This window comes from Galeopterus variegatus, unplaced genomic scaffold (assembly GCF_000696425.1).
Source record: "Galeopterus variegatus unplaced genomic scaffold, G_variegatus-3.0.2 Scaffold1065, whole genome shotgun sequence".
Taxonomy (NCBI): Eukaryota; Metazoa; Chordata; class Mammalia; order Dermoptera; family Cynocephalidae; genus Galeopterus; species Galeopterus variegatus.
The window spans coordinates 30,494-40,493 of NW_007727176.1; the positions used below are offsets into that span (position 1 = coordinate 30,494).

At 61.1% G+C, this 10,000-nt stretch overlaps 1 protein-coding gene across 1 annotated transcript in view; it reads left to right on the plus strand.

The window, feature by feature from the left end:
• The first annotated feature begins 8,295 nt into the window (after positions 1-8,295).
• ARHGEF16 (Rho guanine nucleotide exchange factor (GEF) 16) overlaps positions 8,296-10,000 on the plus strand; it is a 19,646-nt gene continuing 17,941 nt past the window's right edge. The window contains exon 1 of the mRNA XM_008574552.1: positions 8,296-8,922. Coding sequence (XP_008572774.1) covers positions 8,335-8,922 — 588 coding nt within the window. The 5' untranslated portion in view covers positions 8,296-8,334. The remainder of the gene's footprint in view (positions 8,923-10,000) is intronic.

The window sequence follows — 10,000 nt, forward strand, 5'->3', positions numbered from 1 at the left end:
CCCGACCCCGACCCGACCCCGGTCCCCGCCCGCCCGCCCTAGAGCCCCCAGGAGGCCGCTTCCTCGCCTTAAAGAGAAAGTTCGCTGCAGCCGGGAGCTCGGGTTTGGACACGGGAGCGGAGGGAGCCTGGGGAAGTCCGGGGAGTTGGGGTGTGGGCGGCAGGAAGAGGACGGACTGTTCCCCCCACCCTCCAGGAGCTCTTTGCAAACCTGCTTTGGCCCCAAGAGTTCAGAGCGGCCCCAAGAATGAGGACATGGCCTCCATTCCCCTCCCCCACAAGCCAAACACGAACGCCCTCCCCGACCCTGGTGGGACCCTGCCCGGCCTCCAACTGAGAAGGCAGGTGGGGAGGGTGGAGGGGGCTTCTTCCCAAAGCTGTGTCCGTGGACACCAGCCTCAGTTTCTGCATCTGTAAAATGGGAGCAAGGACCCCTTTTGAGATTTGAGTGAGTACAAGGACCTCAGCCCAGTCCGTGGGGGCGGGGGCCAGTGAGTGGCAGCCATGGCAAGCTCTGGGTGGCCTCTGCCTCTGACCTGGAGCCGGGTAGGACTGCATCTTCCTGTGTCCTGGAGGCTAACAGTCTGTGCCCCGTCTAATGTGGGGGCCTAAGGGGTGCACGTGGGGCTGTCCAAGGCCAGGTGGTGCCTGACACCTGCGGGGCCGGCTGGGACCAGGGGGAGGGTCCCAGATGCTGTACACAGTTGCCTGTGTGGACACATCCGTGGAATAGTGCTTAGGTGTGTGGGCTCCAGGTTCACATCCTGGCTCCTTGTGAACTAAGGCAAGTTCCTTGAGCGCTCTGGGCCTCAGTTTCCTCGTCTGTAAAAAGGGAGTAATAGGTGTGTTCCCTCAGAGGGTGTCGACCAGTCAGCTGCTGCGAAGCCCCTGCTCTGGGGACAAATGCACCAGACAGACACAGCCCCTGCTCTTGTGGTGCACATGGCCTGCAGAGAAGAACCTGAGGGTTAGATCAAAGGCACCGCCCACAGCGGGGGCTGTGGGCCCAAGGCTGCTGCTCCACACCCGTCCTGGTGAGAGAGAGCAGCAGGAGGTGAGGGGTCCTTGGGGCTTCCTGAAAGAAGGAGGGTCTGAGTCACTTGGACAGAAAGCACCTGGAGAAACAGGTGGGGTGAGCCAGGTAGACCCCCCCCAACACTTGTTGGGGAGAAACCTTTGCTGGGAGGGCATCCCAAGGGCTCTGGCTCCCCAGGGGTCGGCTCTGACCCACATGACCACCCTCTGTGGGAAGTGCTGTCCGCCTACGTGTGAGGAAACTGAGGCACAGGTGAAGCGGCTTTTTGGCGTCCCCACAGCCCCTGCGCGGAAGCCGAGGTTTGCTGCCCCTGCGGATGGCAGTCTGTTTTGATTGGGGCATGGCCGCGCACCGTGAGTTGGATCTCGGAGTTTTAGTTTCGGTTTATGGGCTGACCTTGGCTGCTTGTCTCAGCTGGTGGCACTTGCTGTGCTCAGGTGATCATCTGTCTGTAGCAGCATCTGTATTTCTAGTGACTCTGTGGACGAGTCCAGGATCCCCGCTGCCCTACATCCCTGTCTGGGGACAGTTATCTGGGTCAGGATGGGGCCTGGCTCCTCGCCGGCTCTCGCTGACTGGAGCCTGCCCCAGGCAGGTCATGTTCCCTCTGCACCTGGTTTCCGCACCTGACAGAGGGAGAAGACCCGCCTTCCGGAAGTGTGGGGACAGGACAGTGGGTGAGAGGCGTTTGGAGGGTACTGCCTGTGTGCCTGTGTCATAGCTGGGAGCGGGTGCAGCAGGAGACCCGTCACCTGTTCCCCTGCCTATTGGAGTCAGGACTCTGATTTCTCATCTGGTGCTTCTTTGGGGAGCTTTGGCACCCCATGAGTGCCAGCTGAACCTGGGATGGAGCCTGGGCTCATCAGAGGTCTGGATTCAGAGCCAGGAACCTGGGAGGGAGAGGCAGCTGCTGTAGGCTGAGCCAGGCAGTGTCCAGGGATGGGTGGGCCAGGTGGGTGTCCCCTACCCCACTGTGAAGGCTGAATCTCTGGTCAGCTACACCAGGGTTTCTCCACCTCAGCACTGTGGGCATATGTTCCAGATAATTCTCTCTTGTGGGGGCTGTCCTGTGCACTGTAGGATGTTTAATAGAATCCCTGGCCTCAACCCATAAGATGCCAGGACTTGTGACCACCAACAACATTTCCAGACATTGCCAAGTGTCCCCTGGTAGGCAAAACTTCCCCTGGTGGGAGCCACTGAGCTGAGCCCCTGGCCAGCTTGCAAATGGAACTGGTTGGGATGCGTTGTTTGGTTTACAAAGCCAAATCCTGCTCCCAAATTACCTGTGACTCCAAGTCCCACACTTGGCCAGGCAGGATTACCCAAGTACAAGGGCATCATTGTGGGTTGAGTTTGCCGTGCAGAGACTGGGCTTGGATAGGCAGATGCCCAGGAGGCCGAGCCCTGCCAGCAGGGTGGCGTCAGCAGGACCTAGGGGCCGGGGTAGAAGGGACAGAGATCACCTCGGAGCTGGTGATGGATGCCCGAATGTGCCCTAACTGGAGGGGCAGCAAGTCCCCAACTCTGGGTCCCAGTGGCTGTGAGAGCAGCTGTGACCAGAGCCACAGGCCAGTGCTGGGAGATTGTGGTTCTGTGGGAGAGTGGGAAGGATAGGCCTGTGCCTTCCCAGTGGAGTATCAGGAAGCCAGTCTGTGGGAAGGGCACAGGAGCCAGAGGTCTGGGCTGCAGAGCCACCCACCCACCCAGGCCCAAAATGCTGCAAGCTGGCGAGGCCCAGTGCAGCTTAGGACTGGACAGGCTGCATGGGGTCACAGACTGCCCAGAGACCACTGACTCTACCTGCTCTTCTCTGTCCTGTGGCTCCTCCTGAAAAGTCCCTTGTGCCCCCGACCCACCTCTGACACATATCGGTGACACCAGGTGAACGGTGCAGGTTCCAAGGTCTCAATCATAGGGGGCCCTTTCCAGCCCACCCTGAGCAGAAGTAGCAGGAAGTCACCCAGAAAATGGCACAGATGGGTCTGGAAGCCTCAGGGGCTGGGGAAGCTGCCTTGTTTTAGTTTCTGCTCACTTTGAGCAGAGCCTCATGCAGGTTAGTTCTCAGCACAGAACACCAGGGCCTCTTTGGAAAGATGCAGAATCCAGGTGAGGAGACCAGAGCTAGAGCCAAAGCTAGGCATTCACTTGTCAATCAGGAACTGAGCCCCACTGTATGTGGGGACATGAACAGGAAAGTGTCCCTGCCCTCAAAGTGCTCACAGACATGTGGGGAGACGAAAGGACACACAGCCCGAAACTATCCATACCCTGTGCATCTTTGGAGGAGCTTTCTGGGAGGCTCCCTGCTCAGCAAGTCTGGCTGCCTTTGCTGGGGAGCAGATCCACCTCTGTGGCCCATGTGGCTGCTGCAAGGTGGCTAGCCTCTCTCAGTGACACTGTGCCCAGAGACTATGGTGGAATTCACCTGGAGGGTGGCTGAAAGAAGAGTCTGGGCTCCCGGTCCCTCCCCTTCACTGGTTCCAGGACACCAGGTGCAGGCCAGCGACCCAGTGAGGAAACTGAAAGAGACCCTGTAGAGACCAACCAGCCTGGAGGAAAGCTACCAGGTCCAGGCATGGGGGTGGGGCTCAGTCCCAAAGAGCCCTCCAGGACAAGAGCATGTGCTTGCAGGGGTGTGCACACGGGCCTCCCAGCAGCACAACGCCTCTCTCCTAAATAGAAGCCGGAGCAGACGCCAGCCACCACCAGCATGGGTTTGAGGAAAGCCTCGTGTGCCCGAGAGACGGAGGGCCACAGGGGCAGAGATGGACGAGGAAAGCCAGTGAGGAGGAGGTGGCCCCAGCGGCCAACGGAGAGAAACTGCTCAAAAGGAAATGTGACCCTTGTCCTCTGCATCGGTGGAAGCTGTTGCATCTGTAAAACAAGAACAGGATGCTATGAATAGAGAGTAAAGAGAGAGCTCCTAGTAGAGTAACGAAAATGCCAAGACAGGCTTGGTGGAAAGACTGGAAAAGTAAGTGGAGGGGATCTCCCCCAAATGAGGACAAAGAGATGAAAAAGTAGCAGACGAAAGATAGGAAGTTAGGGAGAACTTTCAGAGGTTTTAATACTCATTAGCGGGTATTCCAGAAAGAGAAAACACAGTGCAAGAAATTACAAAGGAAATAATACTAAAACACGAACAGTCCTAAAAGGCAGGAGTGCCCAAAGTGGCAGTCCCCCAGGTCCCTGGCTCGGTGAGTGGACGTGGGTCCCTACCGAAGCACACTGCCGTGGACGTCAGTGCTCCTGTCCTGGGGCTGGGGCGGACGGGAGGGCCACAGGTTGTAATCCAAGGAAAAGAAAATGGGACGTGTTAGGACGAGGGGACGTGCTTCATGACTCTGGGAGAAAATCCTCTCCAGCGGAGCTTTGACCTCATCCTGGCTGCCAGTCAGGGGAGGCAGAGAAAGGCATTTGAAGGTGGGAACACTAAGCATCCCCTGTCGCTTCCTCGGGCTGGTGCAGACACGCGCCTCAGCGCAGTGCAAGGGCAGGAGACAGCCTGGGGCCCACAGAGCCAGAGGGAGGACAGAGCGTCTCTAGGAGACACAGACCCGCCGTGCTGGACACACGCTCCATTGTCCCAGGAACGCTCAGGGAAACCGGGCAAGTGGAAGGAGTGGGGATCGTGAGGAGGCGGCCAGGTCTTACGGTCCTGTGGGGCTGCACGTGGCCTGTGTGCCTGGCCCGAGCCCCCGTCCACCAGACGGGGACAGGGTGGGGAGTGCCCGACGTTAGGAGATCACCAAAGAGCAGGCTGTGCCTTATTTAAAAACTGAGGAAAAGCTCAAGAGCCCGGAGCGGTGGCCTCTGGGGGGCAGGGTGGCGTGGCGCAGGGATGCCTGACTTTCGTGATAAGCCTTGTGGTGCTATGTGAGCTTTGAACCTGTGTGTGGGTGGTTCTGAAATCAGACTGAAAACTAGGAGGCAAAGAACACACAGCGGTGCCTGCGACGGCCCCAGCTCCAGAGAGCGTCTCCTGCGGGGGACTCTGGGTCCTGCAGAGTCGGGGGCAGCCACTTGCACCCTGCGGACGGTGCCCACTTTCCTTACTGTCCTTTAGGCCCTGCGTCCCAGGCCAGTGGTGCCCCAGGCCTGTGGGTGCGGCCGCCTCACTGGGAACCGAGGTCCCACCCAGCGACAGCTCACCCGACAGGTTCCTGCCTGGGCACCTTCCGGCCCTGGAGCAGACTTTGACCTCCCCTGGGAGAGGCCGCCGCCAGCCAGGGGCCGTGCCACCCACCCAGCCTGGGGCACGGGCTCAGAGGAAGGGGTCAGGAAGTCAGACCTGGGTGGAGATGATGGTCTGGGGCCCCACCACGGAGGAGGGAGGCCTGTGGGGGTGAGGGAAGGACAAGGGGGCCCTGTGTGTGGAGGCTGGTGGGCATGTGAGGGCATTTGGTGGGGACGGGGCACGGTCATGGTGTGGGCCTTTTAATGCCTGTGCTCTTTAGATCAATGTAAAATGCCGTCCGATGACTGCACAGGAGCTGAGTGTCTTCGGTTGCCCCTGGGGTGCATTGTGCTTGGCGTAGGGACCGATGGAAGTCTAGAATAAACCCACTTCTCGGCCAGGCCTGGGTAGAACAGACAAGTTTCCGTGGGTGGGTGACTCTGGGATGGTGTGGACCTGCCCAGGCCTCGGCTGGCATCTCCAGCGCCTGCTCCTGGGGGAGGCCTGGTGTAGCCACTGTTGTCGGCGGCGGGGCATTCGGAATGTCCTCAGGAATGTGCCCTCCCGGCGTGGGGGCAGCCAGGGCTCTGAGGGCAACCCCTCCCCGGGGCCCAGGAGGCTCAGCCACACATGCCTTCCTGGGATGGTTTCAGCAGAGAACGTGTGTCCCAGGAGAGGTTGGTGGCTGCCGAGGCTGAGCAGGAACAGGGAGCCAGGTTTCCTGGGTGCCCTGTGGTCGCTCCACAGCCAGCCCTGCCCAGCCTCCCTCCAGGGAGGGGTTCCTGGCAGAAGCTTGGAACTCACAGGAGCACCCAGGGCTAGGGTTTGGCCGTGAGTGTGTGAGGTGGGCCAGGGGTGGGACCCAGGGAACCCTCAACTGCGAAGCCCTGCGTCTGTCCATAGCCCTGGCCACTGCCAGGCATGACCCCTGTTGGGGCAGGACAGAGCTGTTGGTAAGCTCTCAGGCCAGCATTCCTCTCCAGGCCACAGGGCAAGTGACAAGGTGGCCCTGTGGTCCTACTGTGAGCCCAGAGGCTCACTCCTAACTTGGACGAGCGGCTTTGAGCCTTGTTTTCCCATCCAGAGAAGGGCCTCTTGTGACGTCAGCGGGTAAAAAGTTCTTGTTATTATGAAAATTAAAGGGAAAAGTGTGAAAGGTGAGTTTTCCTCGTGTTACTTTTTGGTCCTGCAGTCTTCCTGCACTCTGGCTCCTGCTGTGCACGTCCCTGCAGCATAGGAAACTCAAGGTCATCTCCCATTCGGCATAGCCTTGGTCACCACGGCCCTGATGTGGCCCCCACGACCAGACAGGCCCTGTTTTAAACACTTCGTGCGTCTGAGCCTGTGGACTCTCTTCCCTCAGGAGGCGGCTTTATTCTTTTTGTGCCCATTTTACAGATTTATAAACTGAGGCACAGAGAGGCAGTGTCACTTGCTCATTGATGACGTCAGGTGTCTAAGTGCCCCAGGCAGGGCCGCCCCTGACAGGTGTGGGGAGCCCCGGGAGGACAGACCTTCAGAATGGCTTAGAGGTGGCCCAGCCTACCCCAGGGCATAAATGGCGGTGGTGGCCCACCCCCACTCTTGCAAAATGATGCACTGTGGCTCAGGCTGGGCGCATTCTGCTGCAGTGGCAAACGGCCCCTCCACGTGCTCACAGACCAACATGTACCTCTGACTCCTACTGTGCCCCAGGCCGTTGAGGGCTCGGCACTGCTCAGTCACCTGGGGTCCCAGTTGTGGCCTCCATTGGGACACACACTCCCGTGGTCACGGCAGCTGGGAGAATCGCAGGCGGGTGCCGCGTCTTCATGTGTCTTCCCCGGGGGAACACCCGTCCCTTCAGCTCATGTCTTGTGTCATTGGGCAAAGCTGGTCGCAGGATCATGAGGTACCCAAATGGGTCAGGAAGGGCAGCCCTGCCTCGCCCCTGGAAGGAGAAAGAGGGATGTGCCGGCCCCAGCACGTACGGCAACATCAGGCGCGGGCTGCCGGCTGCTGCCCGGGACAGTGAGCAGAGGGAGGGGAGGGCTGGGCTACACGAGCTGCAGGGGAGACACGGGCGGCCCAAGGGTGGCACTGACCAGGCAACGCGCTGGGTGGTGTGTCCTGGGCTGTGGGCTCCAGGCCGGGTCTCAGCACACACCTACCTCCCCCGCCGCCTCACACCTGCCCAGTGACCAGGTGTCCCAGACCCTCGATGGGATTCTCAGCCCATCCCAAGTTCAGAGCTGTGGCCAAATGTGAGCGTGTGCAAGACGTGCGGAAAGGTTTCATGCACAGCGGCTACGGTCGTGCCCCGCGTAGGGAATCAGACAGGTGGCTGCAGGCCCTGCCCCTGCTGCCACTTGCGCTGCATCCCCAGGCAGGTCCTTGGGCCACTGCTGAGGGGCTTGTTTCTTCATTTGCAGATGGGAAGAGACAGCCCGTGCCTCCCGGGAGTAGGTGAGGTGATCCGTATGCCTAAGCCACCCCCAAAGCCAGTGCGACAGAGGCCGTGGCCACTTCGTGTTTTCTGATGCCGGCCTCAGGAAGGCTTCTGGGGGCATTCACAGGAGACAGAATCATTCCAGGAGGTCGAGTGGCTGCCAGGTGTCCCAGGCAGCAGCTAGGGGCTGAGCAAGGATCCCAGTCTTGGTCTGCAGGGCCCCCAGGGCCCACGTGTCCCAGACTGCCCACGCTTCCCCCAGCTCAGGAGCTGTCCGTCAGGGGAAGCAGGGTGGGCTCTAATGCAGGCTGCTCCCACCTGGTCCCTCAGAGCTTGGAGAACCAGCCACCTGCCCCAGTCCCAGCAAGCGTCCAGCCTCTGTCCTCAAATCAGCCCATCAGCAGGGGCAGGCATGAGGCTGCCCCTGGCCACTGTGCTTCACCTCCCTGGGGAGGCTCCTGGTGACTAGGGCTGTGTTGCTGCCAGCTGTGCTCCCAGCTGTGTCACTGTCCCATGCACACTGCGTCCCGGGAGCCATGCCGGGCTCTGGCCAGGGCGGGTGATGATGAGAAGCAGGTGGGGCCGGTGTGCAGGAGGCCAGTGGGGTGGACACCACAGAAGAACAAGAGAGAGAGGCCCTCGTGCGTCCCTCACCTCTGGCCTTCCCCACAGGACCCTGCAGCCTCCCAGAATGTCCCAGCGGCACTCGGACAGCTCGTTGGAAGAGAAGCTCCTGGAGTACCGCTTCCACTCGGAGCTGCGGCTCGATGCCAACGGGAACCCGGCATCTGGACTCCCAATGGTCCGGGAGTCCCTGCCAGTCGGGGCCAATGCCGCCTTCCGGCCTGAAGCCCCGGCACCCCCACAGCCACCACCCCCAGGGCGTGAGGCTCTACGGCCCATCATCCTGAGCACGCAGAGCCCCGCTGCCCTTAAGATGGGCACTGAGCAGCTGATCCCCAGGAGCCTGGCCATGACCAGCAAGGCAAAGACCCCTGCCCGTCACCAGAGCTTCGGGGCAGCCGTGCTCAGCAAGGAGGCTGCCCGGCGGGACCCCCAGCTCTTCTCGGCCCCCAGCTTCTCCCTGGATGACATGGACATGGACATGGGCCCCGGGGGGATGCTGAGGCGAAATCTGAGGAACCAGTCCTACCGGGCAGCCATGAAGGGCCTGGGGATGCCCGGTGGCAACGGGAACTCTGTCCTGCTCAGCCCCAAGCTCCAGACCCTGGCTGAGGAGCCCAGCCAGCCTCCCACCCGGGTACCAGCCAGAAATAAGGTAGGGGCCTGCCCGCCTCTACAACAGGGAGGGGACTTGCAGGCCTCATGACAGCTGCCATGTAGTGAGCACTTCTGTGTGCAGGCTCTGGAGACTAGTTCATTCCCATTAAGCCCAAGGCCAGGCCAAGAATGTAAACATCCCATTTTGCAGACGAGGCAGCTGAGGCTGAGTAAGGTGAAGGTTCTGCCCAGGCCCCAGACTCTGGCATCCCCACTCCCAGTCAGAGTGGAGAGCAGAGCCTCAGAGGGACTGTCCTGTCTCTGCACCCCACACGGGAGCCGGCCTGAGTGACAGCTTTCACAGAAGACTTTGCCGCAGCGACCAGCCTGGGCTCAGTCTGCAAAGGGGCTCCCAACAGGGGCTGGGGAGGGGCAGCTTCCCGGCTGCCTCTAGCTCGGGAGAAGTCTGCAGGCTCCCTCTGCACACATCCCTCCCTTCCCTGTCTGCCGTCAGTGGCTCCCGGGGCTGGGGTACAGCAGGCAGTCCACCCTTCCCTGTGCAGAGACGCAGCCCAGACCACCCATGTCACTGGGACCGAGGGGGAGGAGCTGGCTGGAGCTCCTGGGCCCAGTGTCCTGCCCTTTGAGTCACCACCCCCTGTGGCTGGGGGCTGGGCCTTTGTTGTGGATAGCTGCAGAGCTGAAGTCCACGCTCAGGGAGGTACCCACCCTGGCCAGGCCTGCAGCTCTGACCACCCTGCCAGGGCTCCTCACCTGGTGGGCAGGGGCCAGGTGTGGGGGGTAAGGAGGTGATCTGGCCAGGGCCCACCTGTTGGTTGGTCTCCAGCAGCCGTGGAAGCCTGGCACTTCCTCAGGAATGCAGGACAGAAGCAGGTCTGTCCCCAGGGGCATCTCTCTTTTTGGGTGTCTCGCTCAGACTTGCCCAGAAAGCAGCCCCAGGCACACAAGCAACCCCAGCGAGGGGCCAGGCACACAGGCAACCCCAGCGAGGAGCCAGGCGCACAGGCAACCCCAGCGAGGGGCCAGGCGCACAGGCAACCCCAGCGAGGGGCCAGGCGCACAGGCAACCCCAGCGAGGGGCCAGGCGCACAGGCAACCCCAGCGAGGGGCCAGGC